General features: G+C 47.5%; 2 protein-coding genes across 2 annotated transcripts in view; both read right to left on the reverse strand.

The window, feature by feature from the left end:
* Positions 1–15,743, reverse strand: part of LOC308661151 (uncharacterized protein) — a 180,297-nt gene that overhangs the window by 136,823 nt on the left and 27,731 nt on the right. The gene's annotated exons all lie outside the window — the stretch shown is intronic.
* LOC308663012 (uncharacterized protein) lies at positions 5,917–14,348 on the reverse strand (the record flags this gene model as incomplete). The annotated part of the gene is made up of 3 exons (XM_081319156.1): positions 5,917–8,198; positions 11,764–11,893; positions 13,632–14,348. 3 exons carry the CDS (start codon positions 14,346–14,348, stop codon positions 6,766–6,768), a joined length of 2,280 nt encoding a protein of 759 aa, XP_081175282.1. The 3' UTR covers positions 5,917–6,765.

Genomic DNA, 15,743 nt, shown 5'->3' on the forward strand with positions numbered 1-15,743 from the left:
ATAACTTTGGAGGACTGGTTGCAAGTCACTTTCCCCCCCCCCCCATGCCACTGTATCTTTAACCACTGTTAAAAATATAATCAGTCAGCGACAAAAATCAAAAGCAATACTGTGAGTCCCCAAATATTGTAATGCAATGTCAGCCTACTTTACTTATTCCTTCCACAGGGATATGAGCCAACCAGCCACAGCTGCTCCAAGGTTTGATTGCCCCACTGTAGCCACCATCTTGACTTTTTGACCGTTGAATAAACCATGGATAAGGCAGCATCAAAGCTTCAGAGTTCAGGAACTACGTCAAGGATGAAACTTTGGCAGCTACAGGCCTCTGCGTTTCAACTTGCTTTTAGATTAATGGGGGGGGGGAGGCGTTACTTTCAAATGGGTAAGAAGGAGAAACAAAACTTCTTCGATTCAGCTGAAGACCGTGGGAACCTGAAGCCTTGTCAAGGACACCAGAACAGGTGTGGATTTGAAGCAGACGGTTCCCATAACAAAGTGAACTTGGTGGTATGGATTACGTTAAAGACATTGGGGATTTGGCTGGGAAAATTACTGTTTTAAGTCTACGAATCATGGTTTTGCTTTGACATAACCATGCAGTGTATTCAATAAACAGTAAGCTTTTCAGAACCGGAATGAACCTGGAATTTTATTTGGATTCTTGAGATGGATGTTGACACTATGGTCTCTAGGGAACACATTTTTTTAACATTTTGCCAGGAATTATGGCTGGCATCTTCAGAAGCTGAGCGACCTGCTATGCAAACATCAGACAACTGAGCAGAGGCTGTTTTTATAGCCAAGTGTCCTGACTGCTGATTGGTCTTAAATCGAGGTGGTTTCCAAATGATGGAGGTTGGTGAGGGCCCATGACTTTGGGATACTACAATTGTCATAAATATGAGCCAGTTGCCAAGCATCTGAATTTTGACGTGACCATGGGGATGCTAAAAAAAACAGTCGTAAGTCACATTTTTCAGTGCTGTTGTACCTTTGAATAGTCACTAAAGGAATGATTGCAAGTCAAGGGCTGCCTGTACCAGTAGTAAAAAAAATGATCTTATCAAGTATTTGACTTCAAGAATTTGCCTGGGTGAAAGGTGATTTTTAGCGAGAAAAGGCTGGTTTCTCACTGACGCCTGGCCAGAGAGACATCAAACAACAGCCAAAATAGGGAAATTCCACAAGCATCGGCCAAATAATTTCTGACGGTTCCTTTCCTCATCTAAAAGACCATTTTTGCTTTGGTCTTTCAACTGTGGCAAAAAGCAATCCACACATGAAATGGTGTGTGAATCCTAAAATGCATTAACAGAGGGACTGAATTAAGGTAAAGGTAAAGGTTCCCCTGCACATGCGTGCTAGTCGTTTCCGACTCTAGGGGCCGGTGCTCATCTCCGTTTCAAAGCCGAAGAGCCAGCGCTTGTCCGAGGACGTCTCCGTGGTCATGTGGCCGGCATGACTAGACGCCAAAGGTGCACGGAACGCCGTTACCTTCCCACCGTAGTGGTCCCTATTTTTCTACTTGCATTTTTACGTGCTTTCGAACTGCTAGGTTGGCAGAAGCTGGGACAAGTAAAAGGCGCTCACTCTGCTACGCGGCACTCGGGATTCGACCCGCCAAACTGCCGATCTTCTGATCGACAAGCTCAGCGTTCTAACCCACTGAGCCACCGCGTTCCTTAAGGTACAACTCTATAAAGCCTTAGTAAGGCTACACCTTATTCAAAATCAAATTCAAAATCTTAAAAGATGATGCAGTAAAAGTGCTACACTCAATTTGCCAGCAAATTTGGAAAACTCAACAGTGGCCACAGGATTGGAAAAGATCAGTTTACATTCCAATTCCAAAGAAAGGCAGTGCCAAAGAATGTTCAAACTATCGCACCATTGCACTCATTTCTCATGCTAGTAAAGTTATGCTTAAAATTCTACAAGCTAGACTCCAGCAGTATGTGGATCGAGAACTACCAGAAGTACAGGGAGGATTTCGAAGAGGCAGAGGAACTAGAGATCAAATTGCTAACATACGCTGGATCATGGAGAAAGCTAGAGAGTTCCAGAAAAACATCTACTTCTGCTTCATTGACTATGCTAAAGCCTTTGATTGTGTGGATCATAACAAACTCTGGCAAGTCCTTAAAGAGATGGGCATACCAGACCATCTTATTTGTCTCTTGAGAAACCTATATGCGGGCCAAGAAGCAACAGTGAGAACTGGACACGGAACCACTGATTGGTTCAAAATTGGGAAAGGAGTCCGGCAAGGCTGTATACTGTTGCCTTGCCTATTTAACTTATATGCAGAGCACATCATGAGAAAGGCAGGGCTAGATGAATCAAAAGTTGGAATTAAGATTGCCGGAAGAAACATCAACAACCTAAGATATGCAGATGATACCACTCTAATGGCAGAAAGTGAAGAGGAACTAAAGAGCCTCTTGTTGCGAGTGAAGAAGGAGAGTGGAAAAACTTGGTTTGGAACTAAACATTAAAAAAACCAAGATCATGGCATCCGGCCCTCTCAATTCCTGGCAAATAGATGGGGAAGAAATGGAGGTAGTGACAGATTTTATTTTCCTGGGCTCCAAGATCACTGCAGATGGGGACTGCAGCCAAGAAATTAAAAGACGCTTGCTCCTTGGGAGGAAAGCCATGGCAAATCTAGACAGCACACTAAAAAGCAGAGACATCACCCTGTCAACAAAAGTGTGTATAGTCAAGGCTATGGTCTTCCCAGTTGCAATGTATGGCAGTGAAAGCTGGACCATAAGAAAGGCTGAGCGCCAAAGAATTGAAGCCTTTGAACTATGGTGCTGGAGAAGACTCCTGCGAGTTCCTTGGACTGCAAGGCGATCAAACCGGTCAGTCCTAGAGGAGATCAACCCTGACTGCTCTTTACAAGGCCAGATCCTGAAGCTGAAACTCAAATACTTTGGCCACCTAATGAGAAGGAAGGACTCACTGGAGAAGAGCCTAATGCTGGGAAAGGTTGAGGGCAAGAGAAGAAGGGGACGACAGAGAATGAGGTGGCTGGATGGAGTCACTGAAGGAGTAGGTGTGAGCTTAAATGGACTCCAGAAGATGGTAGAGGACAGGAAGGCCTGGAGGAACATTGTCCATAGGGTCGCGATGGGTCGGACACGACTTCGCAACTAACAACAACAACAAGGCTACACCTAAATTACTGCATCCAGTTTGGGTCCCCACACTACAGAAAAGATGTTGAGACTCTAGAAAAAAGAGTGCAGAGAAGAGCAACAAAGATGATTAAGGGCCTGGAGGCTAAAACATAACAGTTGCAGGCATTGGGTATGTCTGGTTTAATGAAGAGAAGGACCTGCGGTGACAGGAGAGCAGTGTTCCAATATATTAGGGGCTGTCACAAAGAAGAGGGGGGGGGGGTCAACCTATTTTCCAAAGCACCCAAAGGCCAGACAAGGAACAATGGATAGAAACCGATCAAGGAGATTCAACCTAGAAATAAGGAGAAATGTTCCGACAGTGCGAACAATCAACTAATGCAGACATGTCAAACACAAGGCCCGGGGGCCAGATCTGGCCTGCGAAGTGGTTTCATGTGGCCCGCGAAGCCATCCTGGAAACAGTGAGGGAACGGCCCCCACTGCCTTGGCCCTGGCCCAGAGACCCTCCTTCTGCCAGAGACCCTCAGATCTGTCCCACTCCTGCCCAGGCCCCCATAGGCACCCTTGATGCGAACGATGTAGAGCTGGCCACGCCCACCCAGTAGGCCATACACACTTTAGCCACGCCCACCCAGTAGGCCACACACACCCGGCCCCCTGAGGGCAACCACAATGCTGATGCGGCCCTCAATGAAATGGAGTTTGACACCCCTGAACTAATGGAACCCCTTACCTTCAGAAGTTGTGGGTGCTCCATCACTGGAGGCTTTCAAGAAGAGACTGGACAGCCCCTTGTCAGAAATGGTATAGGGTCTCCTGCTTGAGCAGGGGGTTGGACTAGATGACCTCCAAGGCCCCTTCCAACTCTGTTCTTCTGTATATTCTGTTTCTGTAATCCAACCAGCAACCACTGTTCCCCATAACACCAGTTATGAGGCAGTGGTTTGGTGTCCCAAGCTTCTTTCAGTACAGTTACTCGACGTTTTGCTACCAAACTAGGTAACATCAGCAGCAGAGTTTAATTATATTACCCTCCTTAGCTTATGAATGTCTTGTGTGCCAGTGTGGTCAGTTGGTCGAGCGGTTGGTTATTCGTTTGGAGCTACGTTTAAATTCTGAGCAGCTGATTGGTTCTCTTGTGGATTGGTAGTTCAACTGTTGGAACTACCAATCCACAAGAGAACCAATCAGCTGCTCAGAATTTAAATATAGCTCCAAGAGAACCCATCAGCTGCTCAGAATTTTAAGTATAGCTCCAAGAAGAGAACCCATCAGCTGCTCAGAATTTAAGTATAGCTCGAAGAAGAGAGCCAATCAGCTGCTCAGAATTTAAATATAGCTCCAAGAAGAGAACCCATCAGCTGCTCAGAATTTAAATATAGCTCCAAGAAGAGAACCAATCAGCTGCTCAGAATTTAAATATAGCTCCAAGAAGAGAACCAATCAGCGGCTCAGAATTTAAATATAGCTCCAAGAAGAGAACCAATCAGCTGCTCAGAATTTAAATATAGCTCCAAGAAGAGAACCAATCAGCTGCTCAGAATTTAAATATAGCTCCAAGAAGAGAACCAATCAGCGGCTCAGAATTTAAATATAGCTCCAAGAAGAGAACCAATCAGCTGCTCAGAATTTAAATATAGCTCCAACAAGAGAACCAATCAGCGGCTCAGAATTCAAACATAGCTCCAAACGAATAACCAACCGCAGGACCAACTGACCACACCTGCACAGGAAGACATTTGCAAGCTAAGGAGGATTAATGCAATTAAACTCTGCTGCTGATGTTACCAAGTTTTGGTAACGAAACGTTCAGAAACCACGTTGAAGCGAAAGCTTGAACAGCAAACCACTGCCAAAATCTCAAACCTGAGCTACCAGTATTTTCTGTTACTTTGAAACCAATTATGAGCGCCAAAGAATTGAGGCCTTTGAGCTATGGTGCTGGAGAAGACTCCTGCGAGTCCCTTGGACTGCAAGGCGATCAAACCGGTCGGTCCTAGAGGAGATCAATCCTGACTGCTCTTTAGAAGGCCAGATCCTGAAGCTAAAACTCAAATACTTTGGCCACCTAATGAGAAGGAAGGACTCACTGGAGAAGAGCCTAATGCTGGGAAAGATCGAGGGCAATAGAAGAAGGGGACGACAGAGAATGAGGTGGCTGGATGGAGTCACTGAAGCAGCAGGCGTGAGCTTAAATGGACTCCAAAAGATGGTAGAGGACAGGAAGGCCTGGAGGAACATTGTCCATAGGGTCGCGATGGGTCGGACACGACTTCGCAGCTAACAACATGAGGCCTTGGCCTGCTAGCTGAATCAGAATGCAGGCATTTGACAACTGGCACGTGGTAAACATGGCCGCTGTGCCAGGGTCTGTGCGATTGCCATTTACTGACTTCCCAGGGGGCTTCGGACAGGCAGTGTGTGTGTGTGGGGGGGGGGAAGCTTAACGATTTAACGACCACGTGATTCATTTAACAACCGTAGTGAGTCACTTAAATCACCCTGGCAGTCAAACGTGCAGAGCTTGAACCTTTGGGAGTGCGAGTCCCAGAAACCCCCCCTTTTTGTTAGTAGAAAACCGTTATTGAAATACCTCCAATACATCCCCCAGTTCCTCTCCCTCCTTTTCTCCGGAGAACCGAAGCTACAGATAGGCCGGTTAAGTAAGCCAAATCAATCTGTCTAAACTTTCTAAAATCAAGAGCCCTTAATTTTTATTTTATTTTATTTTATTTTATTTGGGGGGGGGGAACGGAATTGTGGGGATATAAAACCCCTCTCCCCAAATAATTCTGTAATTTAGATATCAAGCCTAAGATGATGAACCTGCGTGGGGGGGGGGGGGAAAGTTGGCCCTTGACTTCAAACATGAGATTGGGTGCTAGTTGACTTCCCGTAAAATAGAATTCCCTCCTGTTCTAAATAGAATTTCCTCATCTAGTTCTTACAGGTTCTCCAGGAACTAAAAAGCCAACCAGTCAGATCTCAGATCATTTAAAAAAAAGGAAAAAAAAAAGAAAATGGAAGTCCTCCTTTGTAGACACTTCTGTTCTATTCCACACCTGGCAGATTCCCGCCTTCTGGACAAAGATCCACCAGCCCTGCAGGGTAGATCCAAAGTGGATTCTGAAGAGAAGGGGTGATCGTCTATTTACCCCTCTGGTCAACTCTCCAGGCATCGTACCATCAGCACCTCCCCAAACCTCCCATATTTTGGTCTGGATCAGGGGTAGGCAACCTTGGCTCTTTTATGACTCGTGGACTTCAACTCCCAGAATTCCTGAGCCAGCCATGCTGAGGGGAAAGGGAGAGGTTTCCAAGCTGAGCCATGCTGGGTCAGGAATTCTGGGAGTTGAAGTCCAAGAGTCATAAAAGAGCCAAGGTTGCCTACCCCTGGTCTGGATGGATTGATGGGCATACACACACATACACACCGTGGTCGGTTTGTCGTAACATCAGTGTTCGGAGAGAAAACCCTTTGTTATTGCACAATTGCTGAGAATACACCCCTTCTTGACAAGAGGTGGAGCTGCCGGCGAAATACCGGAGAACCGGTTTCTCCTTCGGAACAGCGAGATACCACTGAGAATCCACAGCGGTCCATCTGAGGGAGCTCTCAAGAGTTCCCTTCCGTGTGGATTCGCTGATGACTAATGAGGTTTGAGCTTTGAGTAAAGCTTTTCCCACAGTCCAGACACCGGTATGGCTTTTCTCCGGTGTGAGTCCGCTCGTGGGCCACTAGGCTGGAACTGCCCCGGAAACTTTTCCCGCAAACGGAGCACTGGAATGGTTTTTCCCCAGTATGGATTCTCTGGTGAGTAATGAGGTGGGATTTGTAACTGAAGCTTCTCTCGCACACCATGCACTGGAATGGCTTTTCCCCCGTGTGAATCCTCCGGTGCGCGCTCAGGCGCGAGCTGACGCTAAAGCTTTTCCCACACTCCCCGCACTGGTACGGTTTTTCGCCCGTGTGGATTCTCTCGTGGCTCACTACCTCGGAGCTGCGGAGAAAACTCTTCCCGCAAAAGGAGCAGCGATAGGGCTTCTCTCCCGTGTGTGCCCTCTCGTGGGCCAGGAGATCTGAGCTCTCGCTGAAAGTTTTCCCGCAGTCCAAGCAGACAAAAGGTCTTTCTCCGGTGTGGCTCCTTTGGTGCTTCCGGAGCCGAGAGCTGACACTGAAGGTCTTCCCGCACTCGGCGCACTCGTATGGCTTTTCCCCCGTGTGGATTCTCTGGTGGCTGTTGAGGTAGGAGCTCTGGCTGAAGCTCTTCCCGCACTCCAAACACTTGTAGGGTTTTTCTCCCGTGTGGATCCGGTGGTGGGTAATGAGGTTGGAGATGTCGCTGAAGCTTTTCTCGCACACCGAGCACTGGTAGGGCTTATCTCCCGTGTGGATCCGCTGGTGGCTCACGAGACCCGAATTGCGGCGGAAGCTTTTGCTGCAGTACAAGCATTTGTAGGGCTTCTCTCCCGTGTGGGTCCGCTCGTGAGCGATCAGCCCGGACTTCACGCTGAAACTCTTTGCGCAATGGGAACACTTGTAGGGCTTCTCGCCCGTATGGGTTCTCCGGTGAGCGATGAGACTGGAGCTGACGCTGAAGCTCCGTCCGCACTCCGAACACGTGTAAGGTTTCTCGCCCGTGTGGGTTCTCTCGTGGACGATCAGGCGCGAACGAAGACTGAAACACTTCCCGCAGGCCAAGCATTTGTGGACTTTTTCTCCTGCGTGATCGGAAGCCGGGATGAAAGTTTCTTTGTGTACAATGATCTTGACAGCTGGTTCGTCATCATCATTTTTCTTTCCCATTGGGGTGACAGTGAGATTTTTGTAAGCCTCCACCAAAGAAACAGAGTTTTGAGCCCTCTTCCTTGGAAGCTTTCTCAAGCCAGCATGTTCTGGCTTCTGCTGACTTTCAGAGATGGCTCCTCGCTCATCTGAAACAGGAAAGGCGTCCACAGTGCCTCCCTCGGATATCTCGTGCGACAACTCAGGATCTCTCTTTGCCAGCTGGGGAATCCCAGCATCGTTTTTACTCGTGCAGAGATCATCTAAAAGAAATCCCAATAAATTGGGGCAAAATTAGTATAAAATTGTTTAGAATAGACTAGAGTAGAATAGAATAAAGTAGAATAGAATAGAATAAATAGAGTAGAATAGGATAAAGTAGAATAAAGAGTAGAATAGAATAGAATAGAATAGAATAGAATAGAATAGAATAGAATAGAATAGAATAGAATAGAATAGAATAGAATAGAATAGAATAGAATATTGTAGAATAGAATAGAACAGAGTAGAATAGAGTAGAATAGAATAGAGTAAAATAGAGTAGAATAAAGTACAATAGAACAGAACAGAACAGAACAGAATAGAATAGACAATAGAATAGAATAGAATATTGTAGAATAGAATAAATTTGTCACTTTAAATCTACACTAATCAGCATACATTAAAATGAATTTCATTGCATTCAGCTCTCAAAGGGTAACCACCTCCAATATATACTGCATAAACATAACAAAAATAAATAAAATAAATTATGCATATATTCACATACACACAGAGAAACAACAGTTTAGTTCAGATGTATACGTATACATGGCGAGAAAAACAAATCTTGCGAGTTTACCAGACGGATGGCATAGAGAAAAAGCTATTACAGAATCAGGTAATCCTACTAGAAATACTTCAAAACCTCCTCCCAGAGGGGAGCAACAGGAACAGACTGTAAAGTGGGTGTGTGGGGTCTCTAACAATGCTTTGAGCTCTAAACACATAGCACTTATAAGCAGCATCCTGAATACCAGGGAGCGAGGTGCCTATGATCTTCCCGGCTGTCCTTACCACTCTCTGTATGGACTTTCTGTCTGAGGCACTGCTGCCATCAAACTAGACAGTGATGCAGTTTGTTAAAATGGTCCCCATCGGGCCTCTGTAAAAAGTGGCCAGGACAGAAGGAGAAAAATGTGCTCTCCTCATCCAACGCAGGAAATGCAGATGCTGTTTTGCACGATTCACTACGGGTGACGTGTGGAGAGACCAATTCAGATTGTTATTATCTGCACCCCCAGATACTTCATCCTGTTGGCCACCTCTACAGCTGGATCCTTGATACTGAGTGGAGTATGGCTATGCTGGCTCTTTCTGAAATCTACAGTGATCTCCTTCGTTTTATTCACATTCAGAACCAGGTTACTTATATTGCACCAGTCCACCAAAGCCTTTACCTCTTCCCTATAAGCATCTTCACTGTCGTCCCGGATAAGACCCACCACTGCCGTGTCATTCACATATTTCACTATATGATTCATTCTAGGTTTGTTCAGAGGTATGTTCTTTAAAATCAAATGGAGCCTTGGTGGAGCAGTGGGCTAATGCCTCCTTAAGTAACACCAGCTGCCTGCAATTAGTGCAGGTTCGAGTCCCAGCAGGCTCAAGGTTGACTCAGCCTTCCATCCTTCCGAGGTAGGTAAAATGAGTACCCAGATTGTTGGGGGCAATAAGCTGACTTTGTAATAATGCCGTTTGGGGGGGGGGCAAAAGCCCTAATAAGCAGGCATATACATAGAATGAAGGCTATTGCTAAGCACATTGATTTGTGCTTTAAATTGTAAGCCGCCCTGAGTCTTCGGAGAAGGGCGGGATATAAATGGGATTTTTTTTAAAAAAATGGGCCAATGAAGAAACAGCAGTAGCACTTAGCCTTAGACCCACCCCCCAATAGTGCTTTACAGCACAGTCTAAGTGGTTTACAGTGTCAGCATATTGCCCTCAAAATCTGGCTCCTCATTTTACCGACCTTGGAAGAATGGAAGGCTGAGTCAATGGTGAGCTGGTAGGAACTGAACTTCAGGCTGTGGGCAGAGTTAGCCTGCAATCCTGCATCCTAACCACTGTGCCACCAGGGCTCCACGAATCGAGTCAGCAAAATCAAACATCATTTTAAAATCGTTTCAAAGCTGCAAAGCATCCTTTCAATTAGTAGGATCATCTGAGCCTGCATCTCAAGTAATTTGGTCTACGCATTTTCTAAGGTGGATGGATTGATTTCCCAACTGTGATTATGGGAAAGGTGGAAGGAAAGAGAAAAGGGGTGGGGGGGGGCCCAGCAGCGAAGGAGGTGGACTCAATTACAGGGGTGATAGCGGCACCAGTTATCACTGACAATGTGAATAATAAAATCAACATTAAAGATGCCTCAAACCTCTCTTTTTTCAGGGAGACACTATTCTTGCAAAAGCCGGTTGGCTAATTATGTGCCAGTGACGCGGTGGCTCAGTGGGTTAGGACGCTGAGCTTGTCGATCATAAGGTCGGCAGTTTGGCGGGTCGAATCCCGAGTGCCCCGTAGCAGAGTGAGCGCCTGTTACTCGTCCCAGCTTCTGCCAACCTAGCAGTTCGAAAGCACGTAAAAATGCAAGTAGAAAAATAGGGACCACTATGGTGGGAAGGTAACAGCGTTCTATGCACCTTTGGCGTCTAGTCATGCCGGCCACATGACCACGGAGACGTCCTCGGACAAACGCTGGCTCTTCGGCTTTGAAACGGAGATGAGCACCAGCCCCTAGAGTCGGAAACGACCAGCACGCATGTGCGGGGGAACCTTTACCTTTAATTATGTGCCATCAGACTGGTGTTGACTCTTAGCGAGCACACAGAAAGATGCCCTCTATGATCTTCTCCCTCAACCTGATCCTTCGGCTCTTCCAATCGTGCCCTCATCAACACCCGTAAACGAGTCCATCCTGCTTGGTGCTGGTTGTCCTCCCATGCTTATGGACCTCGGAACAGAGCGAGGTCTTCCCACCACGTTACTATCCCGAGTAGGATAATTTGAGCCTGTTCCGTTGCGTCTCCAAGTGAGAACTCCGGCTAGACTTCTTCGGCTTGCCATTTTTCCTGTCTGCTTTCTGAGGCCTTTTGTTGTGATTCAGGGTCAGCCTGTGGGTTCGGCAGTTGGGTCGGACGATTCAGAGGAGGAGGGGGGTGTTGGAGAGCCTGCAGAGGACAGCCCTGAGGCTTCGCAGAGCCCTCAGCCAGGCCTCTCCCATCTGGTCACTACGCAGGCCCAGCTGTGTGAGCCTGACAGCGTGGATGAAGATGACCCACAGCTGGCCCTGTTCAAGGACGCCCGACGCAGGAGGCAGTCAATCAGGAGTAAACAGAGGAAGGCAATGGGGCACCTCGGAAGGAGGCAGAGAGAAGCCACGCCCTGAGCTGTTTAAAAGGGGAATGCGTGGGAGGGCTGGTTTGCTGAAGGCAACCGTTTGAATAGCTCCTGTTTCATGGTTCGTGTCTTGTTTTTGCTCTGTTTGCTTTTGTGTCCATAAATTTGGCAGGCTTAGTTCCAGCCTCTTGCCTTTTTGTAAAGGGGTCTTCCCTGCCTTTTCTGCAGGGCCGGTAGTTGGCTGGTACAGAACACCTTTGTTTACTCCCAAAGCTTACCTTGGATTGGATTGGACTATTGTTAATTGGCATAATCACTCTCAAGGGGAAGACACTCCCAGCCTAAATGAGTAAAATGGAATTTGGACGCAGGGGAATCTCCTGTCAAAAGGTTCTGAGATGAACGGATGCCCTTTGAGGAACTCTGAACATTAGATCAGTGATGCCTCACCTAAAGAGGAATCCTCCAGAGGCCGCTCCTTTTTAACCTCCAAACACAGTTGACTCTGCTCAGTGTCTGACAAGGTTTGCCCACTGGCCTTGGGAGAGCTCATTCCCGTCTCCTCAAATAATTCAGGCACCTGGAAGAAGCAGGAAAAAAAAATCCCATTCAAGGATGAGAACAGTGCTGACTTGAAGAGTACCGCAGTTGTGATCTATTACACGTATTTTATTCCTAACTGAAATATCATCTAGAGCAGGGGTCCCCAACCTTTGGGCCGCAGGGGTTTGCAACAGACCACGGAAATGGCAGGTGTGAGCGCACACGCACACACACACACAAACACGGACGCATATCCCCACTTGCGCAAGCAGCTGCCGAGCGGGTGCATGTCACTCGCACAAATGGAGCTGTGCGGCACGCACCCTTGCTGGCCATTTGCACGAAACCATCCTCTCTTCTCCTTCCCCCCCCCCGCCCGCTCCGCCAGTCCGCAGAGCTAGAAAGGTTGGGGAACTCTCATCTAGAGCAATATTTCTCCAACTTGGCAACTTTTCAGATACGTGGGCTTCAACTCCCAGGAGATTCCTTAGCCAGCACGCTGGCTAGGGAATGCTGGGAGCTGAAGTCCACGTCTTAATATTTTGGTGGTTTTTTTGTTTTGTTTTTTAAAAAAAAACTGATCAAGAGATACAGTATAAGAGGTCCTTGACATATGATTGCAAAGGGGACCGGAAACTTATGGTTAAGTGATACAGTTGTTAAGGAAGGCAATACATGACTGTGCCCAATTTTATGGCCTTTTTACCACAGTCGCTAAGCTAAATCACCATGTCTGTAAAGGTTATCTTATCTTGAGGGACGCAGTGGCTCAGTGGGTTAAGACGCTGAGCTTGTCAATCAGAAGGTCGGCAGTTTGGACGGTCGAATCCCGAGTGCCACATAACAGAGTGAGCGCCTGTTACCTGTCCCAGCTTCTGCCAACCTAGCAGTTCGAAAGCACGTAAAAATGCAAGTAGAAAAATAGGGACCACTACGGTGGGAAGGTAACAGCGTTCCGTGCGCCTTTGGCGTCTAGTCATGCCAGCCACATGACCACGGAGACGTCCTCGGACAAGCGCTGGCTCTTCGTCTTTGAAACGGAGATGAGCACCGGCCCCTAGAGTTGGAAACGCCTAGCACGCATGTGCGGAGGAACCTTTACCTTTACCTTTTATCTTATCTGATCTGATCTGATTATGCTTTTCAACCTTCCCAATTGCTGGCTTCCCCATTGACTTTTTTGGATGTCCCCTGGGAAGATCCCAAACCACGTTCACGAGACCATGGGATGCGGCAACATTTGTTGAGGCCGCCTGGAGGTGTATCTGTGTCAACAAGATCACCTGAGTAGTGCAAATGTGTGTAGACCCTTTTTTGAAAGGAATTCTGTTGTAGACTGAAGATAGATGATGTCGCATCCCTCCCCCTTCGTTGAGAGGGCTGTTCAATTTTCAGAAAGGCTCCACACCCATTTGCACCCACTCTGGTGACCCTGACGACACGGATTAGACCCCCAAATGGCCTCAACGACTCTCTAAAAGAATGCAACTGACCAGCTGTCTGCAAGAAGTATAAATCCTTCCATTTCCCCCACCATCCAGTCAGAGCTGAAGAAGCTTCTCGGATGAGAAGCGAAACGTCTTCAAGGAAAAACAAAGAAAATCAAGCTGCCTCTTGAAAAAGCATCTTTGGGATAACTATGAGCTAGCTGACTGAGAATCTCAACAGACATTGAGAGAATCCTATCCCAACCTTCCAATGTTTTAAGGTTGGGACATTGTGCACAAGCAGAACAAACTCTGCAGAACAAAACTATTCTTCTGAAAATCTATTACCTGCTGCGTCGGTCTCTCAGCCTCTTGTTGGCTCAGGAGGAAATCTTCAGCCAGAGTCACTGCCTGGGCACAGGTCTCAGGGCAGCCATCTTTGACCCAGCCCTGGATCTCCGAGGGCAAGATGGCCAGGAACTGCTCCAGGATCAGCAGCTCCAGGATCTGCTCCTTGGTGTGCCTCTCCGGCTTCAGCCACCGGTGGCACAAGAACCACAGACGGCTGCAGGCTTCCCGGGGACCATCAGCTTCTCGGTATAAGAACCGTCGGAAATGCTGCCGCTGGACTTCGGTGCTGATTGCATCCACCCGCAAGATGGCTGCCTTCACTTTCCCATAGTCTCCAATCTCCTTGTCCTCCAATGCTTCTCGTTCGTCTTTGAGGGCTGGGATGAGCTGGGACATCCATTTGCCTGGATAAGTGTTGACCGCCTTTTCAATGGAGGTCAAAAATAAATCATCCCAGCGTTGAGAAGCTGGGAACAGAGCATGCCCAGGTTGAGAGGGAGGCCTTTCCTTCATCCCTGGCACATCTTTCTGGTGCAATGTTTTCTCTTCATTTTTCAGCAGGCCAACATGGTTGCTCATCCCACTTCCTTCAGAAACATCTCCAGGATTTGCCACACTCTGTCCTTCTGTTTTCTCCTCCGGGTGTTCCACTGGAAAACAATCCTGTTGATCCCGGGGGCTCATCAAGTCTTCATCTTCCTCCTTAGAGGCCATTTCAACTCCTCCAGGCCAGACTGACTTTGATCCAGCTCGGCTTCCTCCCTTCCCCTTCAATTCTTTGTGTCTACAGGCTCACTGAAGCAGTAGGCGTGAGCTTAAATGGACTCCAGAAGATGGTAGAGGACAGGAAGGCCTGGAGGAACGTTGTCCATGGGGGTCGCAATGGGTCGGACACGACTTCACAACTAACAACAACAGGCTTTGGGTCCCAATTTGGTTGAGGTGACAAAGGTCCAAACCCGGTCTGCTTGCAGCCACGCAAGAAATCTGCCTGCCACAAAGACATAAATGTTATTAAATTGGTCTATTTAAAAGAGCTGCTGAGATAGAAGAACTATTATTGCTTTCTCCAACCTGGGTACCCTCTAGATTGGTGGACTTCATTTCCCAGAATTCTCCAGGCAGGCTATTACAGAGAATTCTGGGCACATAGATATTGGTCCCAGCCGTGGCCATGCTGACTGGACATTGGACCTCAGAATTCTCCAGGTAGCATTGGCCATTGACAAAAATCCCGAGACTATGGACTTTTGATTCCCAGAATTCTTCTGTCAGGGTGACCATTGCTGAGAATTTTGGGACTACAGATTTCTCTAGGCGAGTGCTATTCAGGCTTGGCAACCTGAAGAGATGTGAACTATAGCCCTGAGGAGTTCTGGGAGTTGAAGTCCATACACCTCCCAGTTGCCAAGCTTGAAAAACATTGCTGTAAATTGGAAACAGAAACCGTACTGGGCACCTACTGGTTCCTCTTTAAAGCAGCCACATCTTTTCCTGAGTTTGCACAGGGGCCCCTCAAGCCCAAGAAAATGCATGTTTGGCTTGAGGAGGCATCAGCAGCACCCTCCCCATCCTTCATTCACTTTGATGTACCTGTTGCCACCTGCTCAACTCAAATGATATTTAATAGAACTGTAGGCTTTACTGAGTGTGTGTGTGTATGTGTGTGCACACACACACACACACACACACACAAGTCAAGATTACGTCCTTGTACAGGTGTTGTAGTTTGTTGTGATTCAGCGTCAGCCTGTGGCTTTGGCAGCTGAATTGGACAATTCTGAGGAGGAGGAGGGGTTTGGAGAGCCTTTGGTTGCAGATGCATCGCAGAGCTCTCAGCCAGGCCCCTCCCATCTTGTTCCTCCTCAGACCCAGCTGTGTGAGCCTGAAAGACTGGACAAAGACATCCACAGCTGGCTTTGTTCAAGGACGCAGAAGTGAACAAAGAAAAGCAATGAGGCACCTCGGGAGGAGGCAAAGAGAAGCCACGCCCTGAGACTGCTGTTTAAAAGGGGAATGTGTGGGAGGTGCTGGTTGCTGAGGGCAACTGTTTGAAGAGCTTCTGATATAGTCTCGGTCTGTATTTGTTTTACTCTGTTTTGAACTGTT

Source organism: Vipera berus (assembly GCF_964194415.1).
Source record: "Vipera berus genome assembly, chromosome: 2".
Classification (NCBI taxonomy): domain Eukaryota; kingdom Metazoa; phylum Chordata; class Lepidosauria; order Squamata; family Viperidae; genus Vipera; species Vipera berus.